At 46.5% G+C, this 17,760-nt stretch overlaps 1 protein-coding gene across 1 annotated transcript in view; it reads left to right on the top strand.

The window, feature by feature from the left end:
• SLC11A1 (solute carrier family 11 member 1) overlaps positions 1 to 17,760 on the top strand; it is a 196,990-nt gene that overhangs the window by 108,077 nt on the left and 71,153 nt on the right. The window contains exons 6-8 of the mRNA XM_078679242.1: positions 763 to 833; positions 2,649 to 2,716; positions 7,141 to 7,296. Of these exons, the coding sequence (XP_078535368.1) occupies positions 763 to 833; positions 2,649 to 2,716; positions 7,141 to 7,296 (295 nt within the window). The remainder of the gene's footprint in view (positions 1 to 762; positions 834 to 2,648; positions 2,717 to 7,140; positions 7,297 to 17,760) is intronic.

Below are 17,760 nucleotides of genomic sequence, written 5' to 3'. Positions count from 1 at the left end.
GGTGGGTGCGGGCCGCCCTGGGTGTCTAATCTGAGGGGGGTGACAAAATGGCAAAAATGTGTGTTTTAAACACATATTTTTGCCATTTGGTCAAGCTGGGGTTGATAAGAAATTTTCCGCACTGGGTACCACCTGACCTTGCTACGCCACTGGCAGATAGTGAGTGGGAGTAGGGAGATGCACTGAGTAAACAGTGATTGGGAGTGAGGAAGGGGTCAACACTGTCTGGATAATGAATGCAGCAGAACTACCACTGTGCAAGTACTCGGTGGCTGGAGGAGAGACATGCAGTGAGTGATGTGTGAACTGCTGGCCACAGGGTCGAGTCCCAGGAACCCTTCACGATTGACAGGATAACAACGAACACCAAATACCAACTGTACAAGGCAAGCAGCGTGATTTTCATTCCCAAGTGAACCTTGTAATGCAGAGTAGCACCGGAGAGGATGCAGACATGGGTACCTCCACCCTGCCCCCCTGCAGTGTGTCCAGGTTCACATCACCCACACACATCACTCATCTGATCTCATCCTGCCGACCCTCAGTGTAAACAATGACCTCACTTCCTGCGTGACGCCAGCAGGCCCAGCCGAGCAGCTGACTGCACATGTAGCAACCAGCAAAAGTGAAAGCGACGCGTTTCCCAGGGTTGTGCACGCGCTGGTGAGTCGGTGTCAGGTGATTCACCATCAGCAGAGCAGAGGGGGTGGGGCGAGAGGCAGGGCTGACCTCAGCTGACATCCTTCCTCTTCTTCTTTGCAGGATCCCCCTGTGGGGCGGCGTGCTCATCACCATCGTCGACACCGTCTTCTTCCTCTTCCTCGACAACTATGGTGAGTCTGGGGTGAAGGTGAAAAGCATCAACAGGGCAGCGAAAGGATTCAAAGTGACAGCCATAGGACACTCCAAGATGGCGGCCCTAATGCGCCCGCCCGCAAACACAATGGTGTATTTATCAGGGACTGTGAAGAGAATTTCACAGTGTTCCATAAACATACATTAAAGAATGGCATACTCGGCTCAAATACGAGTTAAAACCTCAAGGTATTATGCAGGGGTGGCAAAGTAACGCCTCCCTTCCCTCCACCTGACAGCTGTCTCTTTCCTGGCGCAGAGTTTTACATATGGAGGGATTGCTTGCATCTCACATAGGTTTCTGATAGCCATCTCCATAGAATCGCTAAAAACACGCAAGACTTTTCTTTATTAGGCTGTTGCTGCCTGTTTGCCGTGGAGTAAGTGTTGACTGGCCTACATGCAGACCCCATCAACTCCATTATTGTGTAGTAAACGGGGATCCCAGCACTAAGACCCGTCTGTGTAGTCAGGGCTACCAGGGTCTCCTTCAAGAATATTTAATGTCCTCTCTCAAATGGAAAATCAGGCAGGTTGTTGGGTAAAATCCCTGGCACTAAGTTAAAAATAATTAATTGTGCAATGACACTACTTACCACTCACTTTATGATCGGAAAAGACCACTTTATAAATATAGGTTTGTAGAATCAGTTCATCACACTATAGAATACATTATAAAACGGAACCTCACTAATGCCTTCTAGTTTTGTCATTCCCCCCTCCTTTAAACTCCCAACTTGTGAACATTGCATCACTAGTCCCGTACTCTACCACCTCTTTCCTTTCTTCCTCCATTTACAGCCTTTTCCTTGCGTTCCCCAATCTCCCTCGTTCACACCCCCGCTAGCAGCCCCAAGCGCCTGTCCATTGGCGATGGATCCCCACTGCGCATGACCTACTGAATTCATGCCTTTATTTGCCATTCACTCTATGACCCCGCGCCTCCATCAGCCTATCCCTACTCCAGTAATGGCACGTGCAGGTTAGAGTGATGGGGCGGTGGGGCCGGGTGGGGGGGATTTCGACAGACGACCACGAGCGACCTCACCGCACCACCACTCTTATTTGTACGGGCGCTTCTGCCCTATTCCCTGTCTTGTGGCCTGTGCCACTTGCCCGTACTTACACAGGGGGAGACTGGCTATTGCCATACTTCGCCTGGGTCCCTACACTGTGGTGTGACCTGTACTTTGCTCTTGGGGTGTGCCGTCAGCAATGCCTTGGGACCAACATGGACACACGTCCTGCATACCCTCTGCATATGTTCACTACATGGATATATGTGCACCCAGGGTCCAGAAGAACATGTGTTTTCAGGCAGCATCAGCGGAAGCAGAAGCCACAAAGCAAAGAAAATTAAAATACGACCTAAAAAATATACTCTAAATGAAGTCCCCACGCTGACCAAAATGCTACTGTGAAACAAACTGACAAAGCATAATTAAAACAACTCAGACAAGATGAAAATCCTAAACTTACCAGAACCGAAATAATTACCTAAAAGACAGGAAGAAGAGACAGTGCCGAAGGTGCTAAACAATTTCTGCAAATAAATAATGTATTAAATAAATAACCTCCCCTGCGTCTTGAGTTAGGTACTTCTAAAACTCATCTCCTGCTCTGGAGGAGAGAAACAACGTACTGGCTCTCTCCTTGGTGTCTGCTAAAGAGTTTATGGAAAGGTTAGTTACCCTTTTAGAATGTACAGTTGGCTGAAAAGAAGTTATTTGGAAATCGCGATTGTTGTCCCAGTTGTAACTCACCTCTCACATCTTCTGTCTCTTCCCTTTCAGGTCTTAGAAAGCTGGAAGCCTTCTTTGCTTTGCTGATTACCATCATGGCTTTGACATTTGGTTATGAGGTAAGCAAAGCAACCACTGCCCTTGCCGTTGTTTGGGGGATTAGCTAAAGCAGGAGGACAGAGAAGACAGCAGCCCAAATGGTAGAGGAGAAATAAGGTACCCTCGAGAGGGAGGCTGGAATCTGGAGCCACATAAGGATGAAGCAGGAGGTGATCCCAAAATACAGATGTAAAATCAGAGCACCTGTGAATGTGCTAGGAAAGATAGGAACCTCCAAGAGTGATGCCGTATGAAAACTGGGCAATAGCATGACAGATAATGGGTAAAACAAGAGAGTAAACATGATAAGAGACATACAGGAGATGTGTACCAAAAAACAACGTTCACAAGGAACTTATTTTCAATATAAATGACACTTTGTGGCAATTGGAGTAATTGCAATGCTTAATAAACAATTATATACTGGTTATCTCATATACGTATCAATGAATTAATCATATAACCCTTTAAGACAAGCTCACAGATCATTCAATTAGTTGTACCAAACTTCAGCCGAAGTAGGTACTTTTATTTTTACAAAAGGTAAGCACTTTAATACATTTTCACTTAAAAACTGTAGCAGCCGAACCGAGGAGAAGTAATAACTCCTTAACCTCGCCGCTATCTAGTGGTCGAGATATCGGAGTGTTATCCTCCATGAGAACTATACCCCTTCTCTCGCTACTTCTGAGCTAAAGACGTGAATTACATGCCAGAAGGCTTTACTGTTACTGAGCAGTTGAGCTCTGAAGCGGTTACCAACACGAGAAACACACCGTTCTCTTCTGTCTCAGATTAAGAGACTGCTTATCGTGAGTTGGATGCTCCACTGTACTACATTCAAGTACTGTCCCCAGATACACTGTCCTGATGAGACCCGGTATCTAGAGAGGGTCGAAACGCCGTCGACGAAATTGCGAAAAGAGACAACCCTACCAAACAAAAAAAATGTATCCTTATAGTTTGTCCTTTTGTGAAACTTACTGATAACCGTTTTTGTTGGAATATGTCACTGTAAATATGGTTATGGTCACTACACTTGGGGTCACGAAAACAGTTTTTAAGTGAAAATGTATTAAAGTGCTTACCTCTTGTAAAAATAAAAGTGCCTACTTCGGCTGAAGTTTGGTACAACTAATTGAATGATCTGTGAGCTTGTCTTAAAGGGTTATATGATTAATTCATTGATATGTATATGAGATAACCAGTATATAATTGTTTATTAAGCATTGCAATTACTTCAATTGCCACAAAGTGTCATTTATATTGAAAATGGGTTCCTTGTGAACGTTGTTTTTTGGTACAGATGTACTTACCCAGTTTGCAAGGACATATGGGTTGCTCTTGTTACTATTAATATACAGGAGATGTGAACATTACAATACAGATTCAAGAGGAGGGAAGCCTCCAAGAGAAGAAAAGAGATGAGAACCTTCATAGAGAGATACTGCATAAAACTACAGACAGCCTCCATAATAAAAGAAATAAGATGACAACATTCCAAAGAGGATATAGGAGAACAGAACCTTCCAAGACAAGAATAGAGATGAAAACCTTCCAAGAGATACAGTGTAAGAATCCCCACCCCCCAAAAAAAGAAAAGCGACTAGAGCATTCCAAGAAAGATACAAAAGATGAGAATCTTCTGAAGAAAGAGACAAGAACCTTTCAAGAGAAATACCTAAGAAGCAATTTCTCCAAGAAAGATAAAGGGGAAGAGAGCTCTTCAAAAGGAAAACAATATGTAGAACATTCTTAGAGGTGTAGGAGAATAGAATACTCAATGAGAGATACAGAGAAAGACACTTCCCCAAAACACAGAAATAGAGAAATCTCCAACAAAAAATACAGGAGAGTGGAGAAAAGAAGTGAGAACCACCAAGAGTTAGGGGGAAATTGGCGCCATCCAAGATGGATGAAAGAGATAAGAAGATGCAAGAAATGGGAAGATGATCACAGGAGAATTAAAAACTCTGGCTTGCATATATGGAACTTTCATCATGCTGATAGAATGTTCTCATGCATAAGGAGATGAGTACCCTCCAACAGAAATAAAGAAAACACCAGAATCCTCCATTGAGCAAGGACATGAGAACCCTTAACAGGGATAAAGAAGAGAATCCTACAGAATGACACCTGACTCTTCCACCAGAGATCCAAGGGATGAGAACATTTTGGAGAGTTACAGGAGCTAAGAAGCCTCTAACAAAGTAAACTGAGATGAGAATCCTCCAACTGAGAGACCAGAAATATGCACCTACCAAGAAGACTACAGGCAATGAGAACCTTCCAAGAGGGTTTAGGTGATGAGACACTTTCAAGAGTCAAACAAGAGTTGAGACCATGACAAAGAGTCACAGGGGGTGAACCTTCCAACAGAGAGACAGGTAGTAGGAACCGTCCAAAATACGTACCGGAAACGAGAATCCTCCAATAGGTTTAGAGGACATAACATCCTTCCAAGAGGGCTAGAGGAAATAAGATCGTCCAGGCAGGAGCCATTGTCAAGAACCTTGGAAGAGGGGTGCATGGGATGGAAATTCTCTCTGCAAAATACAAGCAATAAGTACTCTCCAAAAGGAGACAAGGCAAGATAACTCTCCGAGAGAAAGACAAGATGTGAACCTTGTGGGGGGGATAAAGACAATCAGATTACTTGGAGAGGGATATAGAATATGGGAGCTTTTTGAAAAGGCTACTGAAAAATAGCATCATCCAAGAAGGATGTATGAGATTTGAAAGTCCCTCATAGAGACATTCAGAAGATAAAAGTAGTAAAGGAGGAGGGACCTCTCCAAAGGAGATATAGAACTAATGGACACATCAAGAGGGGTAGATGCATGAGATGAGAACCACCCAAGACGTATGAGACGAGAAGACTTCAAAAGGAATGCAGGGGATAAGAACATCATCCCTTTCAGAAAAATACAACACATGAGATCCTTCCATGAAAGGTACATGAGAAGGGAAACCCCCTCTCACCAAGAGGGACAGCAAATGGGAACTTTCCAATATAAATATATGGGGTAAAAACCTCCTAGAAGGTTGAAAAGCACCAAGAGGAGGAATAGAGACAAAGAGAAACCTCCAAAAGATAAACGAGAGATGCTGATTCTCAGGAAGTGTGCAACAGATGAGGTTCTATCAAGAAGGAAGGAAAAGATGACTGTCCACAGCCATATAAAGAAGGTGCCCCATTGATAAGTAGAAGGTAGGAGAACTGGCCTTCAAAAGGATTTAGGAATGGGAATTCCTCTAAAGTGAAAGTATGATGATGCATTAATCAGCAGGTAGGATATATGGCTTGTTAGGAGAGAGCCAGTGAGTCAGAGATAAAGTCCTGCTTGGACATGGGAACAATGATAAGACTTTCTTCTAGAGTAATGTGGGAAATGAGGTTGTACGTCATTGTATCACAGTCAAAATATCAGCTTTCAAGCTTTTTGTATACACTATATTGTCTCCCAGTATGTCAACATGGCAACTGTATATGTACGATTCTTACCTCCACGGTCACTGACCTAGAATTACATGGATAATGTAATAGTGGTAAACAACCTTTACAACGCAACTTTTACCACGCAGTGCCTTTACGACGCAACTTTTACAACGCAAACCATTACAACGCATTGCGCTGGGGGGCGCTCTAGGATAGGGAATGTGTTTCATGTACTATCCAACACCTTCCCTACTATCCACGGGGACTGGAGTTGGAATAGTAAATTAAACAATTCACTATCCAGTGCCTAAAAGCACTATGCGTTGTAAAAGCATGCAATGTAAAAGCATGTGTTGTAATGTCATACATCCGTAATAGTAGGTGATGCAGTTAGTGCATTATTTCATTAGATTGGTATTTTGACAGTGATATAGTGGGGGCGTCTGGGACATGAGCTTAAACGTATGCAAAGTCAGGAGTACAGTCCTCAATAGGATCCTTATTGGTCAGCCTGCATGGATGAAAGGAAGGACAACATGTGGCATAAAAGAAGAGGAGGACATGGGTTAAAAAGCTAGGCGTAACGAATCTTGAAAAAAGAAGTCTTGTTGCTCTTCAATTCCTAAACTTCTCTCTTCATCAGAAAAAGAAAGGAATAGATGTGAATTTGAATAAATGTCATAGAATAATTGGTTTAAGTTTCTATTAATGAATTAATGTTTTAGATGTGTGATGTATATATTTGTGTGCATTTGTGTTAGATTTGAGTGATACATTTGAGAAATTGTGATGTCTACATGGTAAAACAAATTAACAGATGTAAATAATATAAGTGATTCATGGACTGTCCTGTTTCTATATAGTTATGGATTAACTCAAGGATAAAGGAATGTAATTTGAGAGTGTCTAGTTTATTTTATTTAAGAAAGGCCCATTGACAAAAAAAGATGATGACTGACGACGTGCGTTTTGTATCTGTTTGCGTCTCTGTTTTGTTTCTGCCAGTATGTAATGGTAAAGCCAGACCAGGTTGAGGTTCTGAAGGGTATGTTCATCCCTTACTGCCCCGGCTGTGGATCTGCAGAGCTGCTGCAAGCGGTGGGCATCATTGGAGCCATCATCATGCCACACAATATATACCTCCACTCGTCTCTGGTGAAGGTAAGTGGGCGCACGGTTATCAACTCAATCGTAGGAAGAGGAAGGGCACACGATCAAAGATCAGTTTCACATAGCTCTGAGACTGGGATAAACGATGCCTGTCTCCGTGACCACAAACCCTCAGAACTTTGCATCTCAGCTTTTGTTGTGTGATCGCGACCCAGTGGCACCTAGTCCATTAGCGCCAAGAGATAGACTCAGATCGACACCTCTGACACCGCAAACAGTGCCGGGGGTGTAAATCACACTAGTAACTGGGCAGAATGTCCGCGAGGCACTGTGGTTGGGAGTCAATCACATTCACCAAGACTCCATCGAATACCTATGGTGGGACATATGTTGCCCAACATAGAAGACGCTCAAGTGAAATTTGTCAGGTTGTTTTGCAAGGAGGACAGTATTGGCATCACCAGAGATTCTGGGAAGGATTGTGTCCTAAGCTAATTTCCAGAAGCACCAGCAAAAAGGGGAAGGCCTCACTCTTCACCTCTCAGTTGTATAACGAGTGAGATTATTATAAACGTGGGGGGTGGTTTTTAATGTTCATGGAGCGCATAATGCTTTTTGAATATAGAAAGGTTGGAGAAGCTTTGCATGTCTTGAGGAACAGGCTGCACCACTGAAATATAAAAATAGAATATAAAGAGGTGGATTGTGTTAAAATGCCATGTGTTCAACTTTTAAAAAATTTGAGAATTCTGCATTTTTTGGCCCTATGTGGAAAATATATTCAAGTGATTACAGTGGTGTTATTATAGGGTCCACCTGCAAAGTGTGGTGATGTGGCCAGGGTCCCCTTGGAATCCCACCGCCTCTGGAGTAACTGCTTGTATACAGACCTCAATAAGATTGTCTAAACCAAGGGTATCAAATGAAGGAGCAGGAGGCTGATCCATTCCAGATTGTCAGGCTGTCAACATAGTATAATTTATGTACAAATATATATTTTTTAATTCAGCAATAATCTGAGAAATTCTGTCATGGATTCAACACTCCTGGTCGTATGATGTACACCTATGATCAATACAGTTAGGCCACGTTAACATCTACTTCTCCTAGGTCTAATGTCCTAAAGAGGTACATATTACATCTCAGGATCATGTGTTATGTTTTTGACTATTAAAGAAAATGAAGGTATTTATTAAAAGTCACATGGTCCACTCTTACGTAACAGATATGTTGTACATTTTGCAAAATAACAGAACAATGAAAGGCTTACTTAAAATTGCCTTAATATGAACGTGTAAATCTGAAGCTACAAGGATTCTAGTATATGACAAATAGACACTTTCTGCCAAAGAGTTTGTACTGTAGCTCTGTAAATAAAAGTTACTAGTATTAACCAACACACGCTACTCACTTTATGAACTTTGAATGATTGGCAGCCAAGCTTGCTCACCAGGATGTGAAAGTGTGACTCAGGTAACCCTCAACCAGTGTATGGGGTACATATGATGATTCAATTAGCAAGAGATTTCATTTCATTTGCATCCTTTCTCCTGCGTGCATTCATCCCATCCCTTGTTATAGAAGCATCTGCTGCATTTGATGCTCATGAAATCCCAGTTGGTTTGTGTGGAGGCCAATCTTTTGCTCATCTCTTCTTATTATCCAGATAGCTGCTAGATTTATTGACCTACTAAATATGATTTCAGGATGAGGATTGTTCACTTCTGCTACATTATTGCATAGCCATAAGTATCTTCAGTGGCATAACCTAATTTCTATGCCCTGTTTTTATCTTTACCATGTATACTTTTAAAAGTCATTGGTTGCCTTAATCTAGTTTTGGTTTTTGGAGTAAGAGCGGCTAAATTCATGTTTCCTTGCTTTTTTTAGACACTGCTCGGGGATCCCTTCTTTCTCGATCTCTCAGCAGGCTTCTTTTGAAAGATTCACATGTTTTGAACCAGTAGTTATGGTTTGTTCTTATTAATTCCCCTTTTGAGATCTTTCATCTCACACTAGCTAGATGTTTGCATAAAGAACCACATCTGCAGTTCAGCATTTCGAAAAGCTGGAAGGTATCATCGTATTTCCACGTACTCTCGTTGTTATGCTTCGAAGATACATTTTCTCTATATATTCCATATGGTTGAATGTCGAGCTTCAGTTGTGGATGTTGAAACACTGTCTCTTATTTAGAGGTGAAGCAGCACTGACAATGGGTGCAGAAACTTTTTACACCGCAGCACAGTACAAACCCAAGACCCTGTAGAGCTGATTCACAAAGGGCCTCTGCACTTGTGATGGTGCCCCGCCCGCATGGGGAAGGGCGCACTCATGGCGGGGGCCCCACACTTGTGGCAGAACCTCCGCACTGCAGTTACTCAAGGTGGATGTCACGCCATGAGTGCGCGCCCCTCACCACGAGTGCGAGACTCCCACCACAAGCGCTGGTCCCTGCTATAACAGCGGGGCCTCCCTCCAGCGGGCTCAGCTACGAGTGTGAGACGACCACCACGAGTGAGGGCCGTCCGCTATGACTGCAGGGCCTCTGCTGTGAGTGCGGGCCGTCCGCTATGACAGCAGGGCCTCTGCTACGAGTGTGAGCCCACCGCCACAAGTGAGGGCCCCCGGCTATGACTGCAGGGCCTCTGCTATGAGTGTGAGCCACCCGCCACGAGTGCGGCTCCTTGCTACGATAGCAGGGACTCCGCTACGAGTGTGAGCCCACCGCCACGAGTGAGGGCCGTCCGCTATGACTGCAGGGCCTATGCTACGAGTGTGAGCCCACCGCCACAAGTGAGGGCCCCCCGCTATGACTGCAGGGCCTCTGCTATGAGTGTGAGCCACCCGCCACGAGTGCGGCTCCTTGCTACGATAGCAGGGACTCCGCTATGAGTGTGAGCCCACCGCTACGAGTGAGGGCCGTCCGCTATGACCGCAGGGCCTCCGCTTTGAGTGCGGCTCCATGCTACGACAGCGGGACCTCCACTACGAGTGTGAGCCCACCGCCATAAGTGAGGGCCTCCCCGCTATGACTGCGGGGTCTCTGCTGTGAGCGCGGGCTCCCTGTTATGACTGTCGGGCCTTCGCCACAAGTGCGGTGGCTCTTTGTGAATCTGCCCGGGACCAACCAGGCCTTGGACACAACTCTTACACAGATATGTTTAGCCTCCATTACCTAGATAAGAAATGTGCGGCCACATAGATGGGTACTGTGTTCTTTCCCTGAATGTGCTCACCCTATACCCCATAAAAGTCTAAACAAGATCTCCAATTCCTGGATTTATTGAAGCTCTATCAGCTTATCCTGTCTGGCCTCGGTATGGGCTGCCACACCCACTACCGACCTTTAAATCTAGTTACCACCATCTAACACCAACAAGGGGAGAAGAGGGCTGTGCCTTCCCATCAACTCAGTATTGGCGCCTTGCCCTACTGAAGAGAGTCAGACTTCAAGAAAACACCCTGCTTTGCTGATTTAACTAAACTTGTATCACCTAGTCAGCACTGGCTCTCTATGGGCTCACCTGTAGAGGGGCAGAATCATAGCAAGTATTTGACCACCTGGGGAAAAGCATCTGGCTAGCTGCAGGTAAAAGGGCCGCTTGCAGCCTGAAGACAAGAGGCTGGATTCTCCATGCTAGACCAGAAGCACCCACTGATCAAGAGGACATCAACAGGAGCCATAGGTCATCATTATATGTGGACTTCTAATGCATGCGGAAGCCATTGACCTCTAAGGCACATGGAAGCCGTCGACCTCTAATGCGCGTGGAAGCCTTTGACCTCTAATGCATGTAGAAGCCGTTGACCTCTAATGCACACGGAAGCCGTTGACCTTTAGTGCATGTGGAAGCCGTTGACCTTTAATGCGCATGGAAGCCGTTGACCTCTAATGCACATGGAAACAATTGACCTCTAATGTGCGTGGAAGCCGTTGACCTCTAATGTGCGCAGAAGCCGTTGACCTCTAATGCACGTGGATGCCTTTGACCTCTAATGCACGTGGAAGCCGTTGACCTCTAATGCGCACAGAAGCCGTTGACCTCTAATGCAAATGGAAGACGTTGACCTCTAATGCGCGTGGAAGCCGTTGACCTCTAATGCACATGGAAATCATTGACCTCTAATGTGCGCGGCAGTCGTTGACCTCTAATGCGCGTGGAAGCCTTTGACCTCTAATGCGCGTGGAAGCCATTGACCTCTAATGCACGTGGAAGCCGTTGACCTCTAATGCTTGTGGAAGCCGTTGACCTCTAATGCGCACAGAAGCTGTGGACCTCGAATGCACGTGGAAGCAGCAGACCTCTAATGCGTGTTGAAGCCAGGGAAAGCATTGGCCCACCTTTCTAATCTCGCTGGTATGGAGGCCTGCTGCGGCCAAAACAGTAGGAATGGTTCCCAGAATGGCTGCAGCAGTCGGTACTCTCTCGGCACCCTTGAGATCTATAGTCTGAAAGTGGAGAGGTCATCTGCATTCACTGGCAGGATTTATTTATAAAGTTTTATATAGCGCGAACAAGATCCTCTTTATCCATAGACTGAGCAACTGGAAATCTTCTGCTGGCAGTGAGGGCGCAGGCCCTCCGTCACAGTGACTTGAAATCCCCCCGGGCCACATTATGGATACAATGTACTGTCCCACTCTGCGCTCTTCATTTCTATGTGCCAACGGGCAAACTGGGACAGTAGATCTCAGGACAGCACATATGCTGTTGCCGGTGCAGGTACGAACCTGTACCTGTTTCATAAGGAGCATCATGGGATGATGCTGAGGCTGTGCTCCATCTCTCCACGGCTCACAGTCAGTGCGCACCGTGACGGCCTCTTCTGTAATACCAAAGTGCCCGGGAGCTCAGAAAGTATCCCCTAGACATTTCAATAGACTGACCCTTGGTTGCACTCGTACTTGCTTAGTCAACATTTGTGATGGGTTAGAAATTAAGGGGCTAATTTACAACCCCATTGCGCCACCGGTGCGTCACTTTTTTATTGATGCACTGGCAGCGCAATGGGCTTGCCCATATTTACAAAGTCACGTAGAGTCTCCTTTCGTGACTTGTCATGGCCTTGTAAATATGGTCCCTTTTCACACATTACTCAGCGTGAAAAGGGGGTTCTATGGGTGTTGCTGTGGGTGTTCAGCTAATTGTGTGGCAGGGCAGGGGAAAGCACAGGGGTGCGTTGTATTGTTGACTTTGAAAATGACGCAGCATGGCACAGCTAAATGGCTTACAGCGCCGCATTGCATCATTTTCCTGTAGATGCAGGCCGAAGTGACTGCCGATGTATTGTGACGCCTTTTCTAACATCTCTGCCATGCTGGGCTTGTTTGTGTCTTTGACTTTCTAGAACTTATTTGGCCGTGGAAGGCCAGGAAGAAGACTCATCCGAGGAATAAGGTGGTGAAGTTTGAGGGCACTTTAGGTGAGACCCCTTCTCTTCAGTTGTGGGTTACTATTAGGCCCAGGCGAAATGTTGTTTACGTCGGCATAATCTTGCGTAATTTTGGCATTTCACATTATTGCTATTATGCAAAATGTGCAAAATTACACAATTAGCCACATGGCATGAGTTAAATTCCGTTCGGATAAATGTTCTGTTGCGTGAGCTCAGAAGGCGCATCTACAGACAGTCAGAGCAGCTGTTGTTCGTGGGAAAGCGACTTTGCACTATTTTTCAGAGTGAAATGTGTCCTTGTACCCAAAAACAAATGCAAGGACTCATTAGTGGTAAAGAAGTAGCACAAAATGGTGGGTCAGCATTTTGTGTAATTTCATGTTTTTTCTTGGAATTTAATTTGATTTCCGCAAAGTAATTTCTGAGAATTTTCCTCAGGCTTTCCCCCAGATGCTTGAAGCACCCACTCTGCGAATCCTAAATAGCGAAAAATACCGAATCGCTATCCAGAATTCGCAGAATGAGATGCATCATCAAAATCGCTAAATAACTGCGATTCGCAACCGGCCGCAGTCGCCATATGCGAATTTGCCAAAATCGCAGAAACGGCTGTTTCCCAACTCCAAATTGCAATTTCGCAAATACTGAAATCGTAAATAGCGATCTCGCAGATTGCAAGAACGGGAAGTCGCATTTTGAGCACAATGATGACATCACAACCAGGAAGTAGGCAGCTCCATGACTCATTTGGATCACAGAGCTGGAAAGAGGAGGAGGCACAGCACTGAGCTCCAAGAGACACACCCTGCAGTCCCAATACAGGATACACATTGATTCCAGAATGTCCCAGGAAGCTGCAGGACCCAGTGAAACAGCCAGGAAGCGCAAAATCAAGTTCTCTGAAAAAGAGCTGGAGTACTTGATAGAGGGAGTCAGCAGGGACCATGACCAGCTGTTTGGGAAGCTGTCCTGGAAGGTGCCCGAGGCTACCAAAAGGCGCATCTGGCTGCGTATCAAGGCCAAGGTCAACGCCGTTGTAGTCACGCACCGGTCAATCGATGACCTCAAAAAGAGGTGGTACGACCTCAGAGGCCGTGCCAAGGAGCGCATTGCGGAGAGACTGGGGGAGAGAGTGGCCACGGGAGGAGGAGATTCCACAGTTCCTGCGAACACACCACTGGAGGACTTAGTGGAGGACACCATCAACCCTGCAGCCTGCGTGGGGGTCACTCAACTTGACACCTCCCGTGCCACACACCAATCACAAGGTAAGAGCCATGCAACCGCGACCCCGTCCCCTAACAATGCCCATGCCCCCAGAGAAAGTCATATTTGTAACCCCAGTAATGCAATCCCTGCCCCTCCCAAACGCCCAATTGCATTGTGGGACCTGTAGTGTGACAATGTGCCCTGATAGCCACACACAGCCAGAATAGTCAAGTGAAACAGACCCCTAAAGCCAGTCAGGGAATGCTAGCCTGCATGCATGTTGCTACATCCCAGGTGCCAGAATCATATCATTAATCATGCACTCATTCACATCACAGGTGCTGTAGATGCTGAGACATCTGATAGCGAGACACTCCACATTGTGGAGACTCCTGATGAGAAGAAGGGAGAGAACCAACCAGCACCAGCACCTGGACCAGCACCTTCCCAAACACACAGGGCCACCCCTGCAGACATAGGAGGAGCTCAACCTCACCAGTCGTCACGCATGGCAGTGGAGCAGACCCCACCACCACCCAGGAGGCAGACACGCCGTACAGCCACTGTGCGGTCCCAGGCAAGCAGCAGGTGGAGGCAGCAGCGCTCTGTGGCCACCCCAGCAGACATGGAGCAACAGGCACATAACCTTGGCCTTGGAATAGAGGCTCGGATGCTTGCTGTACACCGCAAGCAGGCACAGCACATGGCAGCAAAGCAGCTGCAGCTGTACAAAACTGCACGCAACATAAATCAACTAACTGAGAGTGTGCAGGAGCTCACCGCCGCTGTCAAAGAGAGCAACCAACTGATGGTGGCGCAGCAGGACATCACACGCAGATGCCACCGCCAGCTGCTGACACGGCTATCTGCCTACACCTGCTCAAACCACCTGATTGGGAACGCCACTTCCCAGCTGTCGCGCAGGTCACTGGCCATGCAGATACAGATGGCACAATGCTGCCAAGATGTTGCAAGGGCCCTGGAACAGGTCACCACCGCTGTGAAGAACCAACAGGCGTCCGGCCATGGCCATGCAAGGGGGTTGCGGGGGGATGATGCAAGTGAGGGTACATCTAGCCTGAGCAGCCTGTCTGTGCCGGTGCAACCTGAAAGGCGCCGCAGTTCCCGGCCCACCGCTGCATCACGGCAGGACACTCCCAATGTGGAGGTTTAGAGGCGACAGGGTGCGTCCGGCAGGAGGCGCCAGTGACTGTACATTACCGGCAGTGCCATGATGAGGTAACCACGCACGCCTGCTCAGGACACAAGAGCCTGTATGACTCAACACAATTGCACAAATTTTTGCAGATTTAAAGCACATTGAGAGCTTGTTAACTAAACAAAAGATTTATTTTGAACACAAATCTTCCTCATGGCATTCATTCATGTGGCATGCATGAGTGCAGTGTTGTGTAAGGGGTATGGGTGCACTAGAAATAGTTCAGTGTGATGTTGGTGCGGGGCCTGTGTCCTTCAGCAGAATTCTGCGAGTATGGCACACACGGCCACGATGCGGCAGCAGACCTCAGGCCGGTATTTGAGGGCCCCGCCAGTCTTGTGGAGGATGCGGAATCGACTCTTTAACATGCCAAATGTCCGCTCTATCACATTTCTGGTGTGTATATGCGTGTTCCTGTGGTGTAGCAGGGTTGAGGTATGGGGTGAGGAGGTATTCACGGAGGGAGGCCGTAGGCGCTGTCACCTGAAGGACAGGAGCAGAGGGTCAGTGCCTGTTATGCGCAGCAACATGGTCTTAACATACTGTATGTGGGCATGTGTACTTACCTAGGAGATGTCCTTCACCAAATTCACCCCTGGCCAAGCGGGTGTATATGCCGCTGTGCGGGAAGATGAACGAATCATGCGTGCTGCCTGGGTATTGGGCCACAATGTCTGTGATGACGGTCTTTGCATTGCAGACCATCTGGATGTTGAGGGAGTGGTATGACTTGCGGTTCCGGTACATGTATTCGGTCTCTGCAGGTGGACAGATGTGAATGTGGGTGCAGTCGATGCAGCCAATTACATGGGGGAAATGGGCAGTGTGATAAAAGTCCAGTTTTATTTGCATTAAGTCCTGTTGGGTTGTAGGAAAGGTGACATAGTGGCGTATCCGGCTCAGCATGGCGTCCAGGAAGGTCTGTAGGCAGCGTGACATTGTGCTCTGTGATATACCCCCTGCAACTGCGACCATCCCCTGGAAGCTGCCAGAGACCAGGAGGTGCAGGCAGCACAGGACCTGGACATGGGTGGGCACGGCATTGGTCCTCCGTGTTGGGTGCTGCATCAGGGGGTCAAGGTCTCTAATGAGCTTCTTTATCATTGCCCCATTGAGCCTGTATTTGGAGTAGATCTCCTCTTCAGTCTGTCCCAGGAGTGTAATCCGCAGCCGGAAGATGCGCTCCTGGATCCTGCGTCGGTTCTGGGCTGCAGCCTGGAGCCTCAGCCGGCTTGCCACGATGTAGAGACCTGCCATTGTGACTTTCCTCATGCTCCTACTGAGTCTCCTTAAGTGTGTTTGATTTACCCAACACCTGTTTCTTGTTTGACATTTTTTTTTCACCAATTGGACTTCATGGTTACCACCTGGTTTTGCTTCTCCTTAAATTGCGACGCGTTTTTAGCGATTTAGGGTATTTTCGCTATTTGCGATTTATGATGAAAGGGGATAGTGATTTATTAGCGATTTCGCTATTTAATTGCGAATTCTCTATTTATTTCGCAGTAATTGTGGGTAATCGCTGTTGAGGAATCGCAATGGGGGTTACCAAATGGTTTTGCGATTCTTTGTTTTGCAAATTCGCTATTTTCTGCTTTTGTACTTGATGAATTGCAGGAGCGGAAATTGCAATCGCAATCGCTGTTTCGCAGATATTGCGATCGCAATTTTGCTTGATGAATCTATGCCTTAGTGTGAATCTAAAATGAAAGGCTTGAATTTCAGATTGTCCCCATGTATGACCGCAACAGCGCCTACTGTGCGCGCGGTGCAGATAATAACATGGCTGACTTTGCAACCTACCTCTATCCTTGTCTGGTCCCCGATATGTCTCGTCAATTCACCGATGTTTAATACATTTATTCACTTGTGTTCAATATTCATGTTTTTATGTAGGTTCTTTTAAAAGGGTTCAGCCGGGCAGGTAGGTTTCAAACCTGTGGCCTGCAGGCTACACTCAGATCTCTGTAGGTGCATTGATCTACTGAGCTATGTGGAGATGTGACCTAAAGTGATACAAACGAAAGGATGCAGGACCCTGGGTAAATCACAGGAACTTCCTGTGCCTTACTTCCTCATTCCACCAAAAGTAATGCTCAGGTGCCAGGTGCTCTGGGCAGAGTGTGTTGGCACGGACATGAGCAAACACCCTTAGAATTCTGTGAAGCCTGCCCGGGTACTTTCCCCGCCACAGAACCGGACAGCGCACTTATTCACCCCTTCGGGGTTTCGCCAATTTCGCAACTTTGTGCTTCCCTGTAGAATTAACTGAGCCCTGTGTCCCTCTGGTGGTGGAAAGTGGCACTGCAGCATTTACTGTTCCATTCACTTGCCGGATTGATTTAGATTTTGTGTTGAGGTTGTATCACTTTTTAGCACAGCCTTGACGCAAAAAAACTATTTTGGGATATCCAAACCCATGCATATCCTGAATTACCTAGCTTTGTAAAAAAAAGTTATGCAAGGCCGCACATAACTTGCGCCACCATTCCCGTGCATCCACAATGTCATTTTGATGCAAATCTGTATTTACAAAGACGTTTAAAGACGGAGTTCTCCTCATTAATTCCTATTTGCATGTGTGATGCGCTCTACAGCACACAAATGTGGACATAGGAACATTCATGCCTCCCCATCCCCCCCTGACACCAATGTCAATAGTGAACCAAAAGGCACATCAGTTGTCA

This window comes from Lissotriton helveticus, chromosome 3_1 (genome assembly GCF_964261635.1).
Source record: "Lissotriton helveticus chromosome 3_1, aLisHel1.1, whole genome shotgun sequence".
NCBI lineage: Eukaryota > Metazoa > Chordata > Amphibia > Caudata > Salamandridae > Lissotriton > Lissotriton helveticus.
Note: the sequence above shows the minus strand (reverse complement) of the source record. Positions and strands in the feature narration are given on the sequence as shown.